The following is a 19,177-nucleotide window of genomic DNA, read 5'->3' as shown; positions in this document are numbered from 1 at the left end:
TCTATAGGCAGGGACTGATACTCCCACTAAGAAAACAAGCAGGGAAGAGGAGGCAGGGATGGCATTTGAGGGAGCGCATGCCCAGCTGTGTCTTGGAGTTTCCTTTCCTTCAAAATAGGATATTCCTTCCACATTTCTTGCTGCTTTACCATGTGCTGTGAATAGACTTGCAGTGATTTACATGCTTTTGTTAGCGGCACGGAGGACCACTTCCAGGGCAGAAAGAAAACACAATGTTTCTGAAGTTTTTGCATAATTTTTCACTGGAAATGTTTTTCTCAGTCCAGTTCTTCCTTAAAAAAAAAATATGCTGGGCTTATACCTGAGCTTATTAACTGAAAATACATTTGAAGGAAGACAAGGCTGTAGCTTTGCTCATGCCACAGTGTGTTTTGTCTTCAAAAACACCAACCTACCCAGCTGCCCTGATAGCAGTGCCTTCAAAGGATATTTTGAAGTGGTGGTTTATCCATTCCCCACCTGAAGGCAGACCTCTTGATGTCCGTGCAGTTTGCATGCCCCATAGCATCAGGCTGATGTCTTTGTCCGCAGGGAGAATTTTAGTTCTGGATGCTTTGCTTGGCCGGCTGGTCCAGAAGGGCTGGTTTTCCTCAGAGGGCTCAGACTGATGAGTTTGGTGTAGGGCGGCTGTACTGGGTCTAACCCTGTGCTGTCTGTCTGGCCCCGCCAAGTTACCATTGCTGTTACGGGGGGGGCTCAGCTGCTTACGTTGCCGTTGCTGTCCTGTTTATAGCCCGCAGTATTGAAATATATGGGTGCTGTATGGAGTCAGCTCCCTATGCCAGGCTGTAAGCTGCAGAGGTTCAGCAGCTGCTGGGCTGAACAGCCAGGACATCCCGAACCAGCAAGAGGACAAGCAGGTGGGACGGGAACCATACCAGCTATCCCAACCTGCCCCATGCCGTGCTTTCTGGCAGAGCCTTAAAAACAACTTTCCCAGTGTTTTCATGATTTAGACCGCAGTCTGGCCGGACTCGGCGGACGCTTGCTCTCTCCCCTGCAGACTGAGTCAGGTGCTGGGCGGGTGGAGGGCTGCCTCGGTGGCACTCATGGCTGATCCAGCAGCTAGCAGGGCAGAGAAAAACCCGCAAACATAGTTATTCTCCTTTGGCTGACCCCAAGACCCATGAAAAACAGGAGATCATTGGAAAAAAAAAGGCTAAAGCACCCTGGAATTGTTGCCCTCCTGCCACCCCACCAGACCAGAGCCATCGTCATCATCGGGGGCTCCTTTATCTCAGAGCATCGCTTGGTATCAGCTGACTGGCATTGGTGCGGCCGGGGCATGTTACGGGTGCTCACACCTTGTCTCCCTCTCTCTTCCCTGCGCTCCCAAGGTCGGCTCCGTGGTGGCCGTCGGCTGGATCCGCTCCAAGAAAGCTGTCGACTGGCGCCTTTTCCGCAACATCTTCCTGGCGTGGTTTGTGACTGTGCCAGTGGCCGGCTTGTTCAGTGCCGGGGTGATGGCGCTGCTGATGTACGGGATCCTGCCTTACGTCTGAAGAGCCTCCTTCGCTGGGAAAAGGGGAAGCGGCCAGCCGAGGGGAGAAGCATTCCCGTGAAAGAACCAGTCGGAGAAGATCCATCTTCCATATCTAACTTCTTATCTACTGTACATAACAATGTGTCATATTGGTGACATGGTGATGTGGTGCCATTTCTTATATATTAAAGAAATATATATGCATATAGTAGGTAACAATACCTAAGTTATATTATCAGTGGGGTGAAAATAATTGCCTAGAATTTAATATTTAGTAAAATTTGTACATAGTGTATCATTTTGGTGGCAATTTTTTAATCTTTTGAAGAAGAGTATGGATTAGGAAATGTTTCTTGTCCATTTGATATAAGAAGAAGCGAGGTACAGGACTGCGTAACACATGAATTTTTTTAAAGCTATTAAGATACTGGAACAAAATAAAATGTGCAGAAGTGCTTTTCATAAAATAACTTTGTTCATATCATATTGATTTTTGTGTATCATAGCGTGATGGTTATGGCTGTGTAAATACTTACAGACAGTAACTTTTAAATGGTGCATTTCCCTTATATATTTTGGATAAGAAAGTTTAGGAAGTACCAAAGAAGCAGGGGAATAGCTTGCCAATATTATGTTCTTGTGTACACGTGTGGGCATGTGTTGTTTTTTTCCCCCCACCTCTAATTCAACGTTGTTTTCACCAAGCTCCCGCCACTGAGGGATAATACTGTTCATGTCTTAATGTAACTTAAAAAAAAAAAAAAAGCACACAAAAAAGTTAGTTCTTGTTACTTAGTAGGCAAACCATGGTTCTCCACAGTAGCTGATAGTAGACCAATTTCATTTTGTGGGTTGAATTTGAAGTATCTCACTGCTCACCTTCTACCTTTCCCGTTCAAATCTCAGCTCCTGGCTGCCCTGCCATCACTTCCAGCAGGGGAACGGACCGTCAATCTCCCCTTTTTCTGTCCATCCAGCCACAAACAGCCGCACACTCTCAGGTACAGGAGTGGGACTGCGGGGTGCACGGCACCCCCACGTACAGAAGTGAAGGGCAACAGCGGGTAGGAAACGAGCTTAGCCCTGGTTTTGTGGTTGAAGGTATGGGCACCCGCGGGAGCGCTGACCTGCGCGGGGGCTGGCGTGAGGAGCACGGCGAGGATGCGAGCGGATGCTGGGCCCCCCCCTGGCAAGTCCCATCCCACGCCACAGCCCGCCAGCCTCCCGCCATGCTGCCGACCGCGAGGAGGGGACGGGAGCCTGGCCCTGCGTGGATGGAGGTTGCGTGGGTAACCAGCAGTTGGGATGAGATTCTTTCATGGCAGCTCAGGGGGAAATGGCTAGCTACATCCCCTGCACGGCTTTGGAAAGCACATTTGGGTGAAGGTTACTGTTTTGTGGGTGGGAGGCAAAGGGCAAGGGGTGCCCGGAGGAGGTTGGGAATCTATTACTGTTTAAATGCTGCTAAAATTTTGATAAAATGTTCTTGGTACTCCATTGTGACTTTTCCATTGGTCATTCATACTAAATTTATAATAAAAAGATAAACAGCCCCTATCACTGTTTGCCTCGTGTTTTTTGAGTGTTACTCAGCCGTGCCAACCGTAATGGGAAGGCTCCACGGGCAGCTAAAACCTACTCCTTGGCCTTTTGTTCTTTGTCTGCCAGGGTCGGCGGGGCTGAGCCCACGCTCTGTGCAGCGCTGACAAAACCGCCCTTTTCCTCCCGCCATCCGGCGGCCCCAGCGCCCAGCCCTCGCTCTGCCCAGGGCTTGGCTCACGGGCATCTCCCCGGCGAGGTTTGGGAGCTCAGGGGCTGCTTTGGATGCATTCACAGGGCACTCACCAGTTCCGACTGCCCCCCAGCCCTCATTTCTGGGGCTCTGTAAGCATCCCCGTAGCTGTGGCACCATGGCACTCAGTTTCCAACCCCTCTGACATCCTAGAGCTGTGGTATAAATAGCGCTGGCAAAGGGGTGGGACTGATGAGCAGCGGCTGAGCGACAAGAGCAGCCAGTAAACACACAAAGACAATTTGGGACCTGTGGAAAAGGGTGGAAGGACTCACTCTGTCTTGGCACTTATATAAACAAATGCCTGCCCAGTGGCCCAACAGCTTGCGACCTTTTTTATCTACAGACACAAACCAGACTTCTCTTGCCGCACCGGCAGAGACCCGGCTGCAGCCCTGCCAGACGCAGGGAGCATGTGGAGCCGGCCCCGAGGGGTATGTGATAATCCCCCAGCACACGCAGCTGGGTGTCTGTCAACACAGAACCACAGATTCACAGAACGGCAGGGGGTGGAAGGGACCTCTGGAGATCATCTAGTTCAACCCCCCTCCTAGAGCAGGATCACCTAGAGCAGGTTGCACGGGATCGTGTCCAGGTGGGTTTTGAATATCTCCAGAGAAGGAGACTCCACAACCTCTCTGGGCAGCCTGTTCCAGTGCTCGGTCACCCTCAGAGTGAAGAAGTTTTTCCTCATATTGAGATGGAACTTCCTGTGTTCCAGTTTGTGCTGGTTGCCCCTTGTCCTGTTGGTGGACACCACTGAAAAGGCTCTGGCCCCATCCTCTTGACACTCGCCCTTTAGATATTTATAAGTGTTGATGAGATCCCCTCTGTCTTCTCTTCTCCAGGCTAAACAGACCCAGCTCTCTCAGCCTTTCCTCATACGAGAGATGCTCCATATTTATGAATAAAACTCTTATGAGGGAAATGGCCAGCAAGGAAGCATCTCCAAAATATCCCTGCCCCAAATACAATAACCTTTAATCTGGAGGGAGATGGAAAACCAAAAGTGACTTTCTCCATGCCAGAGAGGTGTCCTTTGCCACCCCAGGGAGACAGAATCACTGCAGGGGAAGCACAACTGCTGAAATGCCCAGTAAGTACGGGCACAGTTAAAATATCCTTCACTCAGGCAGCAATCAAAATAGATATGGGTCTATTTTCAGAGCAAGAAAAGGTGGGGATTTTGCATTTTTGCAGCAATGTGGAGGCTCAATGGGGTCCGAGAGCCGAGCCTCCGTTGGCCAAGACCCATTTAGCAAGCAGATGCTGCTGGACCTTGACAGAGACATGGGATGCTTTGCACCCTGCAGGGCTGCCCTGCCCCCTGAACTCAGTGCTATGGCAAAGGTTTTCCCACCGTGGTTCATGGCCATCAGGGCTACAGCCCTGGGTAGAGCACAGGAAGTCATGGTCGCCATGAGGCAGACCTTGCTGCGTGCTGGGGAGGAGCGTGCGCAGGCTGCTGGGGGCTGGATGCTCGCCTTTCAGGAAAGGCGAAGGCAAGAAACAGGTCAGGAGGTAAGAGAGACAGAAGCTTGATGAAAATATTTATTACAAGTAAAAGCTCTTTTAACTAAGGAAATGCAGTCTGAATTTTGGAAACCAAAGTGTCTACTGTGGCTCATGAACCAGTAGTAAACTCCTCGACTCAAACCAGCCTGAGAAGGAGAGCCAGCTGGCAGGGTATGAAGGTGATAATAGACTCTAATTACCCTCATCAACCTCCAGCCTCCACCCCACTTGCTTGGCAGATTTCCTAGCTTGCCCTGGGACTTGTTTCATCCTTGAATGTCTGTCTGATGATCAGGTCAACTGGCTGTTGCTGGGACTTGTTACTGCCACCAACCCTGCTTTTCTTGTGCTGCTCCGCAGTGTGCCCCATACTGGTGGAATCGCTGTGGCATGGTAACCTGTGTCTTGGTTTGTCCTCCTCAATGGAGCAGCCCTGTTCTTCCAGCACCCTGCTGCTGGCCTCCTGGCTCCAAGGAAAGTGCCCTGTGTGCTAGTGACTGGTTAGACCGGCTGAGCACCCCTTGGGCCGGGGGTCTGCCCGTGCCATAGGTACTAAGACTTGTTCCAGTGTTGGTAACTTAATGCTCCTTGCAGGACCTTCTGTGGTGTGAGAGCCTAGAAAATGCAGCTGGGGGATGTGTGGGGCAAGGCAACATGAAGACACAGGGCCCTTAGTTTGTTTGCAACAGAGAGATTTGGGTCATTTTGTGAGAGCTCCTGGCCCAGACGTGGGGACCTGGGTGCCCCTGGACTCCAAGGTGGCAGAGCAGGGGCTTTAAGAGAAGCCACTGATACTGAAAAAGACTTGGACAGATATGTATTTCTGGAGAGCAGAAGACTGTTTGAATGAGGGTCTTGTGCAGTTTATGTGCTGCTACTTCTCTAGGGAAGGAAACTGATGAGAAAAGAGTTTTCTGAAAGGTTTAAAAACCTCTGGTTTTGTGTTCTTCCTCTTGTTGAGCTTGCTTTAATGATACTAATGAGATGGCCTGATGGAGCATTGATTCCATCTCCTGGTCACCAAAAGAAAGTTGGAACTGGAGTAAGATTTTTATTGCCACTGTGAAGCTTTGTAAGCCTCTTTCTTCTGAGCACTAAAGCAGAACAGAATTATAAAGAGCAAACACATGAACTGTGCTTTTTTCAGAGTTTAAAGGTGAAGTTGTACAAATATCAGAAACTAATTAAGCTGACTGTGTGATATTTAGTTATCTTAGATCCTGGGAGAAAAATTGATTTCTGTTGGACTGAATTAAATTACATTTTCATACTGATTGACACAAGCAGACTTTGCTTCTACTTGTCTAGCAAAAGTAACAGTTATCTGGCTTTAATTCTTGAAACTAGGCTGCTGAACTTTTGCAGTGATGCTATTTTAGCACTGTATTGATGAACAAACACTTTGTCTGGGGGTAACATTGGTCCGAAAGATCTTATAGGCATATTACATCACTTTTTCAACTAATTGCAGTTTTCAAAAAGGCGTTTATTTTTCCTAAGTGAAACAGTATTTTTAACTTGTACAAATATGCTGTGCTGTTACCAGCTTCCAAGTGCAGAAGTTTTTTTTTGTGTGAGGGAGGTGAATACAAGTAACAAACCTATTTCCTCCTTCACTGCAATCAGCTTTTAAAACAAAGTTGGTGCCTGGAAAGCAAGCACAAACATGTTTGAGTTGCATGGCTCCTTGCATCTCCCACAGCTAACACCAAACAGCCAACTTCAGGAAGATGAGCCTCAAATCATGACTTCTCATCCGATAAACCCCAAATTCAAGGACGTGACATCTGCCACTGCTTGGCAACGATGCCACAGTGCAAGTATTTGCTGTAGATCATTATTCACTGCTGCGCTTCAGAGGGAGGAAAAGCAGTGGTAGGTGTCCAGTGGGTGGCCAGTCCTCTTCATTGCCGAGTTGCGGTCAGCTCCTGGATGGGATCTTCCTGTGTAGCAGCGTGGCGCGTGCCAATTCCTTTGCTGGGAGTTGCTCATGCAGCTACAGAATTTGAGCTGCTGCCAAAGAATAGGATCCTCTTTTCTGGCCTCTCGTTGCAAGGACAGCTGGGGGTCTCGGCCTCTGAAAGCCAACTCCACCAACAGTCCATATCCCTCTTCCAGCACAACGGGAGAGGATGCTGCTACCTGCGGATGAAGTTGCCAGTGTCAGGGAAAGACAAGGAGGATGTAGTACGCTGCCCTTATGTGAACCAGGAAAATGGTCCTAACTAAGCAGAAAAGCACTAAAATATTTTTGGATGATTCTAAAACTGCTTTCCTACTGTGAGAGAATTTATCACCTTTTTGGCTTGAGGGGAAAAAATACAGGAAGGCTAATCTGAAAATGTTATCTCGCTATCCTGATGTACTTTGTAATGGATGACGCTCTCTTAATCTTGTAAGACAATTTTGAGAATTCCCTTGATTCCTATGGAAAGCAGGCACACCTGGAACTGCCCGAGGTTTCTGGTGTGAATAATTTTCTGCATGCCTGACTCCTTCCACTCATTCATGCTTCTCATGGATTCCTGGTGATCTCTGTAATGGAAATTGCATGTGGCATGTCTTTCACACTCATGGGCTTATCAAGGTAAAGCTGACAAGTTCTCTCTTCTCAGCCTCTGACTCTGCATGACAACCTGTAGTAAGCCTTGGCTGCTTCCAGACAGATGACTACTTCTGTTTCCCACAAGACCAGAGATGCTTTGTTACACTGATAAAGTGCCTGTCACAGAGCGCTGGGGTTAAGTGCTGCTCAAAATATACCCAAAGCAATGGGGAACTGGCACAAGAAATGATGATGAAAGGGAGAAAGGAAACTTCATCCTAGACCCCAGCACTGTGAAGAGCTTGGTCGCCTTATGGGAGGAATTGCACAAATTCAGTTCAGTGGAAAAGCTTTGGATGGTAGAGAAGGTGAATGCATCCAGTTTTCTGGGGTCACAGCCATGTGCTGTGACTACCTGCTTTCCAAAGATTGAGATAGTTTTTTTGAAGCACTATGAACAATTTGGATACAAAAATCTGTGCCCAGAATCTTGAAGACAGGACTTCTTCAAGAGTTACATTATGTAAAGGTTGGCTAAAACCCTTTCTACTTATTTGGGTTATTGTTTCTGAGCACTGCAGAAAGGGGTTAAAAGGCTGTATCAATTTGCAGGCTGTTCTATTCCATAAAAACCTGTCCTTCCTATCCCATCTTTATCCCAAATAATGTCTATTAAGGCAGACTTCCCCTTCCTTTATGAAGGCTGAAATAAATGCCCTCTTAGGTATCATTTGAAGAAAATCTTCTGATGGATCATGACCGGTGTATTAATCCAGTCACTGGAGCAGCAAGTTGTTCCCACCTGTGGCCTGTAACCATCTGCAGCATTCCCTGATGTATTTATAACCATCTAGAGATGTGGCTTATGTGATAACATTTCATACTCATTTATTAACATTATATAGCCCACTGGAGAATGTTCCTTTGGTATAAAGTTGGATCATAATTTTATTACTCAGAGGACATAAATTAATTTCCATTTACAGTCTAGCAACACATGTGATGAACAAACCTGCTACAAGCCTTCTGATAAAGAAGAAAATACTGGGCAAGGAAAATTTGCCACCCTTGGAAGAAAAGGCTCAGTAAGGCAAAGGCAAATTTCTTGCCAAACTTACTGAAAGAATGAAAAAGTAATGAATTATCCAGGCAATATCTGGGATTAAAATTGCACAATACAGGGCTTTCTTGGTGTAATTATTTTGTATGCCCTGCTTATTCCTACTCAATACTACAGTGTTAGATTCCTTTAATCAATTAAACAGGTACATTCATGATGCAAAACAAATTAAGTGGAACAACTTTGGACAGGATTTGCTCGTTGATGTGTCCTGCCTTCAGCCTGCGGCGTGCTAATGCAAGAGTGCCATCAAGTGGTACAGCAAGAAAGAACCTGGCAAAGAACTGATCCTCTGGCTTAAGCCTATTAGAGGCAGGAGCCCTAGTGTCCCCTGAAATGCCACCTTTTTATCTGTAAATAACTAGTGACAAATATTGATATGCCACCATAACACTAGGTGGGAAAGAGCTCTGTGGCCGGGGTTACTGGGCCCATAACTACAGGGGCAAATGTCTTAATTCCACAGGCTTTAAGGCTCTTGTAACAGGCTTATATAAACACCTATTTAAAGTCTGCCAAAGGCCCTGATGACCATACAGCGTGGGGTATGTCCCACACAACAGAGCACAGCAGCTCCTGAATGACCCCTCTGAGGAACTGATGAGTAGCACGACTTGTTCAGACAGATGATGCTGATTTCAGTGCAGCTCAGTTCAGCCCAGAAGGGAAATTGCCGCTGTCACCTGGTACCTGCTGGTGGTCCCTGGTTGGCGAAAGACCTGTACACCTATGTGGGGACACCAGGAGCTCCTCCATTCTCCTCCTTGCGTTGTTTCCAGCCATGCTGGAGCCGATGAGTTTGGCTCAGAAATGTTTGGTTGGGATATGAAGGAATTGGTTTAGGTACATGAAGAATCCTTGTTGGGGATTTCTGAGGGACCTACACCCCTTCCATCACCAAACTACCTCAGTATCTCAAACCTGAATACATCAATCCCTAGGTTACCATGAGGAAATGTTTTACTGCTTTTTTTTTTTCCCAGGTAACTTGAGCACATACAAGAGAAAGGTCATACTTCAAGAGCTGCTAAGGTGCTCGCACTCAGTAAAATCCCTACAAGTTAACTGCCCCTAAATACCTTTACAAATATGGGACTAGGTGATATGCCTCACAGTATACAAGTACTACATTGTACGAGCCCACAGCTTCCCTAGCCCTAGGTATAGAGCAAGAGCATCATAAAATGGATCTGCTAGGTTTCAGGCTAGCCTGCCATATATTTGCTTTTACCTCTCATATATATCACTTATGAGTTACCACTGCATTGTCCATTCTGGTGGAGCTGAGCAGCAGATATTACCCTATGCAGAACTACTTCTGGCAATTGCACTTGTTCCAGATTTTCAGCATTTGCTTGATGCAGCTGAGAGGAATGCAGCACCATTTCCATTGATTTCTTTTTGCTCCATCTTAATTAGAACTTTCCAGTATTTGCTGAATGAAACAGGAAAAACTGAGAAAGAGCAAGCGTTCAGCATTTTAATACAGCCCCGCACCAGGAATAACAATAATAGTCTGCTTGGCTAACATTCAGGTAAAGATTCTTTAAAATTATTGAGATGAATTTACCTTCCAAACACAGGCTGAATTTTTCTTATGGTGACCTTGAACTTCAAACACATTTTTCCCTGGATATCGCTTGATGCCAAACACATCTCAACACTGCCTGCTTCCCTTGATGAAAAAAGGTAATGCAGTTGTGTTAAGAGTGCAACTCCGTAAGACAGTGTGTGGTTAGTGGGTAATCAATCACAGCTGTGTTGAAGCAGACATTGGAACTAACAGAATAGGAAAATGTCAAGGAAAAGGAACAATATGAGCAATAACTAACTGAAAGATTGTTTGCAGAGCATCAGTAATTCGTGGTTAGCAACACAGAGATGTTTGAATCGGGACCACAATCGTTTTATTTCCTAAAAGCTAACAAAACAAACCTCCTTTCTGAAGCAGCTTGTTCTCACTGTCAAAAGCACTAGGAAACATCCAGCTTTCCTCTTTTTCACTCATTGTGAAGATTTACATTCAGTACAGTTCTCCATGGTCAGCTGGGCTGGGACGTCTGTCTGTATTTGTGTTCTCACCCACAGCCAACCTCCCCTGGCAAAACAAGTCACAGGAGCATAAAGGGGGCCCTCCTCTGCTCCTTGGGGAGTATCTGTGTGTTGGGTTTGCGTGGCAAGGTTTTGGTAGCTGGGGGGGGGGGGCTACAGGGGTGGCTTCTGTGAGAAGCTGCTAGAAGCTTCCCCTGTGTCTGATAGAGCCAATGCCAGCCGGCTCCAAGACAGAGCCGCCACTGGCCAAGGCCAAGCCAATCAGCGCCTCTGTGATAACATATTTAAGAAGAAGAAAAACACTTAGAGAGAGAGCTTTTGCAGCCAGAGAGAGGAGTGAGAAGATGTAAGAAACTCTGCAGACACCAAGGTCAGTGCAGAAGGAGGGGGAGGAGGTGCTCCAGGCGCCGGAGCAGAGATCCCCCTGCAGCCCCTGGTGAAGGCCATGGTGAAGCAGGCTGTCCCCCTGCAGCCCATGGAGGAAGGATGAGGGGGTGTAGAGATTCCACCTGCAGCCCGTGGAGGACCCCACGCCAGAGCAGGTGGAGGCACCTGAAGGAGGCTGCGGCCCGTGGGAAGCCCACGCTGGAGCAAGTTCCTGGCCGGACCGGTGGACCCGTGAAGAGGGGAGCCCACGCCAGGGCAGGTTTGCTGGCAGGACTTGTGACCCTGTGGGAGGGACCCCACGCTGGAGCAGTTTGCTCCTGAAGGTCTGCACCCCGTGAGAGAGACTCCATGCTGGAGCAGGGGAACGATGAGAGGAGTCCTCCCCCTGAGGATGAAGAAGCGGCAGAAACACCGTGTGATGAACTGACCGTAACCCCCACTCTGCGTCCCCCTGTGCCGCTGAGGGGGGGAAGGTTGAAGCCGGGAGTGAAGTTGAGCCCGGGAAGATGGGAGGGGTGGGGGGAGGTGTTTTAAGAGTTGATTTTATTTTCTCATTCCTCTACTCTGTTTTGCTTGGTAATAAATTAGATGAATTCCCTCTCTAAGTTCGGTCTGTTTTGCTCGTGACAACAATTAGTGAGTGATCTCTCCCTGTCCTTATCTCAACCCACAAGCGCTTCGTTATACCTTTTCTCCCCTGTTTAGTGAATGAGGGGAGTGAGAGAGCGGCTCTGGTGGGCACCTGGCCTCCAGCCAGGTTCAACCCACCACAATCTGCAATATTGGCATGCTGAAATAGCCAGGCCTTGTACTCCCTTTATTATCAGTACTTACACGGAGCTGGAGGTAGAGGACATAGGAAAGCAGAGGAAGAGAGGAAATGGCAGTACACTGTATGTCACATAGAGGAACGTTGCTTCCAATAGTTAAACGGCTAGAGAAAAAATGAGACTTTGCAGAGACTGTAAGTGGCTGTATTTGCATGCTATGTAATCTGCAGTCCAGAAAAACTGGGGAACAAAAACCAAAGGGAGTTTCATTATTAGTATCATAAAACAAACAGTAAAACATACTGCATACTGGCAGACTTTATAAACTACCAAGGAAGTGTGAGTGACAGGGAAAAGTTCATCAGAAGACAATGGCAAAGAATGAAAGGTAATTTAGTAGGAGATGTGTACCCACTTACCTGGGAAAGCAAGGAAAGGAGGGAGGCACAGAGTCTTCACTAAAAATAAATACACATCTGAAAGCGTTCATTATTAAAATTGCAGTTATTCTCACTTCAAATGCTGCTGGAAAAGTAAACCTGCTGGTGGGCGAAGGTATGGCCAAGACATGGGAGGCTTGGAAAGCAACATGTGAAAAGTAGAGGCTGTGCCTTAAAGCGGTCAAAGAAAGTGAACACCAGAACTTCCAGCACTTCGTGCTCAAGTGGCTGCAATGCTGGTGCATGGGAAGGGCAATTCACCCTCTGCTCTTCAGCTCTTCCATTGCAACACCCTGACTTTTTTCTTTCCTCTTTAAAAAGCAAACCTGAAATGAGTTTCTCTGTTCCCCCCAGTGTGGATGTGATGCATGGTCCTACACACCCAGACTGGCCCAGGCTCTTGCTTTGTGATGAAGTCGGTCTGAAGTCTGCTGTTATCAGCTCTGTATCAAAGAAAGGTCATCAAAGCTGACGGCAGTGTTAGAGGCAGCACCACGTATGTACTCACGGTCTGGCTATGGTTGCTGTAAGCCCCATGCTGAGCGTGTAAAAATGAATGAAAAGACTTCGATTCAGGGAAAGCTACTTCCCAATAACGTATTATTAGAGAAGCTTTCAAGCATCTCTGTTTATGTATGTAAACCTTCCTCAGGGAAAGTGGGCCCAGAGTTCAGTGAGAGTAATGGTCTCTACATAAAATGTTGAGCTACCGTGCAAAGGTTCGGAGGATCAGAGCGAGTGGTGTCAGAAGTCTCAATGGCAGAGTTGTAGTATCTCACAGCAGTAGGATGGAAACTGCCCACCTCTCTTCACTGTCTTAAAAATGATGAAGTTGACTTAGATGAGGTTTTAATTGAATTTACCTTTTCCTTTCAGCTGCTCTTCAGTCTTATTGCAACTTGCAAAGCTTCTCTAATTTCCAAACTGACCAGGTGTGGTGGGTTGACCCTGGCTGGACACCAGGTGCCCCCCAAAGCCTCTCTGTCACTGCCCTCCTCAGCTGCACAGGTGAGAGAAAATACAACGAAAGGCTCCTGGGTCAAGATAAGGACAGGGCGAGATCCCTCACGGATTGGGGGTTGTGGTCAGTTCATCACACATTGTCTCTGCTGCTCCTTCCCCCTCAGGGGGAGGACTCCTCACACTCTTCCCCTGCTCCAGCGTGGGGTCCCTCCCATGGGAGACAGTCCTCCACCAACTTCTCCAAGCTGAGTTCTTCATGAACTGCTCCAGCATGGGTCTCTTCCACGGGGTGCAGTCCTTCAGGAGCAGACTGCTCCAGTGTGGGTCCCCCACGGGGTCACAAGTCCTGCCAGCAAACCTGCACCAGTGCTTCCCATGGAAGCCTTTATTCAGTGTCCGTATGGAGCCGGCGGCGCCGGTTCCGTGACAACGGCCCTGGCTGCCCCCGCTGCCCTCCAGCCCCGGGGGAGACCGGGCAAGGGCAGCCCCAGCCCGGCGCAGGCAGCAGGAGCGGGCAGCGCGGGGGGGGGAGGGAGCGCAGACTTCAGCCCCGTACCCCCGCTCCTCGCCCGAGGCGCGGCTCCTCCTGCCGGCGAGGCCGGGCTCGGGGCTCCAGGCGTCCAGCGGAGGCCAGGCCCGGCGCTGCTCCAGGCAGAGTCGTCCACCGACTCCGCCCGCCCAAGCAGAAACACACACCGGCGCCAGAACTCCCCCACCAGCTCTGGCCCGCCTAGGCCCACAGAAGCCGCTACCACCGCCGGGCGGTTCCGGCGGCCGGAAGAGGAGGTCCGTGCGCGGGGCGGAGCGGGGCATGTTTCAGCCCCGGTGGCCGCCTTCTCTCGCACTCCTGGCAGCCCCTGGGGGGGCTCCGTGCGCGGTCCTGGGGCGGCAGCGGCCGGGCCCGGCTCCCGGCCGGGCCCAGGTGAGGCGCGGGGGGCTCGGCCCGGGGACCGGCTGTGACGGGGGGGCTGGGAAGCTGAGGAAGAGGCCCCGGCCTTGTGGGGCTGCCGTCCCGGAGGGGGCTTCGGAGCGGGTGGGCAAGTGCCGGTGCCCGGGCGGCCGCGCTGCTAGTGGCTCCGCGGAGAGGCAGGCGGGCCTCGGGGCGCCGGGGAATAAAGCCCGGAGGGCCGGAGCCCGGTGCCCCCTATCCTCGCTCGAGCCGCCTGCGGCCACACGGGGGGGCCCGCACCGCGGCTCCCCCCGGCCAGTTCCCAAGCGCCGCCCGGGGCCCCATCTCCCCCAGGGGACACGTACCTCCGGCACAAATACTGATTTTGTGTGCGTCTGATAATGTTTCATATATGTCTTACATAGACAGGAGAGGAAAAAGCCAGGAGGTGATGTGTTAGTGATGCAAGAGGGTAATTAAACCGTTAACGAGGCAGTGCCAGGTGAGGAGATGGGCTGCGCAGCTCGCCGGGGCGTGGGGGGTCCCACGGGAACCCTTGCTGGTCTGCAGGAGGTGGAGCGGGCTCCTTTTGCCTGTCTGTGCCAGACTGACGCGGTCCTGGGGCTCTCCGCTTTTTCTTTTGATCCGTCACCTGCAGGTTGGGTCAGAAGTATAAAGATCGGTGGTTAAGAGGTGATGCTTGACCTGCTGGTCGTTGCCGTAAGCGCTCTATGGCTGAAAGGCCGTGGCTTTAAACAATAGGTTGCCTCCCTCCCAGAAGCACTGGCTTACCAGGGGACAGATCACCGAGCAACAGAGTCCCCCTGGAAAAGTGTATTTTGGGGAAAAGAACCCCACCAAACCCAACTCTTACTGACAACAAATATCTTGTTCTTTATGCCTGGGATTTTTGTGAGTAACTTTAAATGAGGTAAAGATTTTCCAATGGAGCAAGAATTACTTGCTATAACACCTTTTTCAGTTAGTAAATAGCAAACACTGAGAAAGTAATTGTTAGAAACGGCTTGGCAACACGTGTCTCATAGAAATGCAAACTTGAGAATGTGTTTGGTTCTGTCTGTTTCACTTTGAAGACGAAATCCTCTCAGCCGTACGTTGTCTCTCTTGTAGCATTCGTTGAGAGGCAGTGGTGATGGCAGATACGATTCAGTTCACAAAGATGGTGTCAAGTAGTTTCACATTTATGCGAACATACCATCAAATTAGGTTACTCAAGCTCCTGGAAAGCTATCTGTGCTATTTCCATCACAGCATCTGGACTCCCCTGAGACTGTAATACAGCATGGCTCACAGTGCTGCAGCCACAGTTGTGACAACTTTAACAAAGCACTAAGCTGTGACAAATGAACCCCTGTGGTATTTCATCAGGTAGTAAAGGTTACCTGTTTCTGCAGTCTATTGTGGCAGACTTATTTTTGCTTCATATCACACCCTCTGGCACCATTTCTTCATTTACTTTGGTCATCTTCCACTAGCTGATACTTTCAGGGTTTATAGCTTTACCTAATAACAGATAGTGAAATTCAAGCTCGTTTTCTGGGCAAGAACTGTATCTTTACATGAGGCTCCCACGTACATGGAAAAATCATTTTTCCATTAGCGCACCAGAACTCTTGAATATCATTTCTAGGTATTGCCACTGGGCGATCTGAACCAGCCAGCTGTTCAGGACATACTTGCTGTTGGATGCTAGCGTTCTCCCTTCTGCAGAGCTCCTGATGTCCTGCCAGCAGCTGCCCAAGCAGCGTTGGGGCTGTGCATGCCCAGCGGGTTCAGCAGCTGAGTGAGTGTTTTCTAATGGGATGGTCATAGAAACATTTATTCTTCTTACTGGCCCTGAGACCAATAATTTGTTACTGAGCTGAGTTTTGACTGGTTACCTACATTTTCACAGATTCTGAAATGAGCTCCTGAAGCGTGGGCCTCCTGCAGAAGTGCAAGTGGGAAACTACCACGGTGAAGTACCAGGCTGGGACCCCGAAGGGTGATGGGCAGTTCCCAGCTCCCCCACAGGCTCCTCTCAGCTGAGACAAGTCTTAGCTTCCAACTCTGATGCTCCATATCTCCCCAAGAAAAATACTGTTTTCAACTCTCTGCCTTTTTTTCATTTCCTTAGATATAAACCTTTAGAAACAGATACAACTTCTTACAACAGGATTTTGCAGTCAGCTGTGTAGAGTTTTGCAGGTACTGATGGAAAGTAATAACACATGCTGCCTTCATGAGCAGCCTTGGTGGTAGCAGGCTCCGTGCCATGTGGGAGATCACTGATCACCCTGCAATAACATTGCCTATGTTGACATAATATCGCATGTCTGATCAGTTATTTGGAAGTGAATTTCTTAAATTACATCTCTTCAGTGTGTTCTCTTCAGCCATGAAGAAGGTACATACGTGTTTTTAAAGAGAGCGTGTGTACATGTTTTAACCACACCTACCAACAAGCCTAGAGTACAGGTCTGCATTGCTGTTGTGTGTTTTCCAGAGAACTCTGCGCTCTGTAGAGCACATCACAGAGCCAGAAAACTTTTATCTGCAGGTTGAAAAGCAGCATAAAATTGCTGGTCTTAGCATGTCATCCCACTTAGCTTTGAGATCCCTTAAATGACCTATTTTTTTAAAATATATATATATATATATATGCTCCTCTTCCTTCCACCTTTACAAAAAGGGAGAGAAAGTCAAGCCTTTCTTCAACAAAGGTAAGGAGGAATTAATCAAAGTTATATGATACACTTACCCAAAGTTCTAGTCTTTGGGTTACCACTCCTTTAAAGCTGAATTCAGACTCCGTGTTTTCTTAAGCCTGTATTTTTTGGCTCACTGGATGGGGAAGTACATCAAATAAGGCTACCTGTGACTGTTGCTTCGTGATTACAGATTTACTGACTAGGAGTTTGAGTAATTTAGTCCAGCTGCAAAAGCCCTACAATAAGCCCTGAGGTAACAGCAGTTGTGGTTTTCCAACCACAGCTTGGATTAGATCTGAATTGTTAGCTAGAGCTGAAAAGGTTTCCCTTACGCCGTGGCTCTCGCGAAAAGCTGTTTCTGCTCCGGCATCTGTGTGCTGCTGAACTGCATGTGGAAGGGGAGGAAGGTACTGTAACTGTTGAGCAATTTCAGTTAAACTGAAAAGGGAAGTGTTGCTCACATCACTGGCCATGAGATTATCAGCTTTTATGGTCACAAGTAATTGAATGTCCAACCCAGGATGCTGGGGGCACATTGCTACAATATCCAGTTTATTGAGCAAACCAAAAGCAAGCAAGCAGAATTTAGCAATAACTTTAAAGCCTAATCATTTAACTCCTTTTCTTTCTTCCACTGCAATCATGCTAACACAGATTATATCAGCTTGGTTGTTCAGTAGGAAATAATATCACTTCTGCCTCAAAGCTGGAGAAATCAGATATTTGGAAACAGAGAACAGTATTAAGATAAATTATAAACTGTGTTATCTCAGAAATGAATCTTCAGTTAAACTAGCCAAAGTCAGAGCAAGGATGAGGTTAGATAATCTCTTTGGTACACAGTACTGCAATATGTTGACAACCAGGACAGGGGAAACGAGCACAAAAGCAGTCTCTGCAGACTACTTAATGTGTGCTCTGCACTGACATTTCTGGAAGAGCGCAAGCAAAACTCAGCTCAGCTTTTAGTTGTAGCTGTACCAGAGAACTGGAGGAAATTGCTCCAGAGCGAGTCCAGGCTTCCCCTCTTGCAGGCAGCCATCCCATAGCATCTCTTTTTGAAACAGTCAAGCTTTATCCTAAAAGCTATTTCCAGTTCTTGTTGTCACTGATGCTACTGCTTCAGAATCTTACTCAAATGAGGGTCTGAAAGTTTTCCCAATATCTGGCCTAAAGTTACTAACAGTGTTTACCTAATTACCCTTCAGCCAACATCACCCTTTCACTTAGTTTTCACCCTTGCACTTTGCCTTAGGACTTCACTTACCTTTACAAACAAGCCAGCTTCCATAAGATCTTCCTTTTCATTAAATCTCCTCTGTACCAGATTGTGTTATTTTTTTATATATATATATAAACAAAATTCAGTGCAATGCTATGAGTTGTTGCATGTCTATAGTAAAAATACATTGTCCAAAACATCCTAGGATTATATTTTGACAGCCACATCTTATTCTTGGCTCCTGTTTGTCCTGTGTTCAGCTAAAACTCCAGCTGTCCTCTTTTGTCACTTTGAACAGATGAGCTCTTAGAGTGCCTTATATGAATTCAGAACTATATGATCTTGCACATCACACTACGAAATTTATTCCCCGCTCCCCTTTTTTTTAGCTCCAGGCATTAACTGTGAGGCATTCTTGCATAATTCTTCCTATTGTTTCTGTAAGTTTATTACATGCCTAATTCTCCTGCTTCCATCACTACTGCAAATATAAACAAGATAGCTGTACAGACCCCACTGTGAAGAATTCTATAAAACTTCTTCCAGTCTGACAGCTTGCTTTGTTTCCCTTGTCCAGTTTGAGTTATTACACTTTTCTTCCCATATTGTATAAATACTTCACTGATTTACAGGTAGGCTAGATCTGCCGCATTTCTCCTGGCTATGATACCAGTTATCAAAAATCTATGGCTCAAAGAAATAAATTCACATTATATTTTATCTAGCTTTGTGAATAAGGATAGGTTTTCTATTATGGAAATAACACATGGAGCACATACGTGAGAAGTCTCAAGTCAGCAATTTTAGAAAAGCACAGCAGCTTCCTGCTAATTCTGAGGAGTCTGGGCTTCAGGCAAGCAGTTCAACCATTTCACTGTTGAAAAGGCAAAATAGGAAACGCAAGCAAAAGCTACAACTGTCTTAAACTTCCTGGAAAAGCCAAATACAGGAAAAGGCTTAAAGCTATTTTTATTTTGTTTCTTAAAGGAGAAGACTCACATACAAAAGTATCAGAGCTCCATTATGATCGCACCAGGCTCAAAAAAGCTGAGCTTGCTGAAGATAAGCTCAAAAGCCAGCCGTGAAGCACGTAAATAATTTAAATTCCTTTCTTTGACACTCTGCATCCAGCACAAGTTAATGCGGAGCTTGAGTCCTGCTTTGCACTTACCACAAACAAGCAGGGAGCCCTCTGAGGAACAGAAACAGCTTTTCTGAGGCCAAGCAGGAACATGCTTTAGCATGTTAAGAGTCCAAAAGTATTCAA

At 47.6% G+C, this 19,177-nt stretch overlaps 1 protein-coding gene across 2 annotated transcripts in view; it reads left to right on the top strand.

The window, feature by feature from the left end:
• Window positions 1-3,059, top strand: part of SLC20A2 (solute carrier family 20 member 2) — a 59,380-nt gene extending 56,321 nt beyond the window's left edge. For both annotated transcript variants that reach the window (XM_054823953.1, XM_054823954.1), the window contains exon 11: window positions 1,359-3,059. In XM_054823953.1, coding sequence (XP_054679928.1) covers window positions 1,359-1,523 — 165 coding nt within the window. In that variant the 3' untranslated portion in view covers window positions 1,524-3,059. The remainder of the gene's footprint in view (window positions 1-1,358) is intronic.
• Window positions 3,060-19,177: the final 16,118 nt, after the last annotated feature.

Source organism: Grus americana, chromosome 4, assembly GCF_028858705.1.
Source record: "Grus americana isolate bGruAme1 chromosome 4, bGruAme1.mat, whole genome shotgun sequence".
Classification (NCBI taxonomy): domain Eukaryota; kingdom Metazoa; phylum Chordata; class Aves; order Gruiformes; family Gruidae; genus Grus; species Grus americana.
Note: the sequence above shows the minus strand (reverse complement) of the source record. Positions and strands in the feature narration are given on the sequence as shown.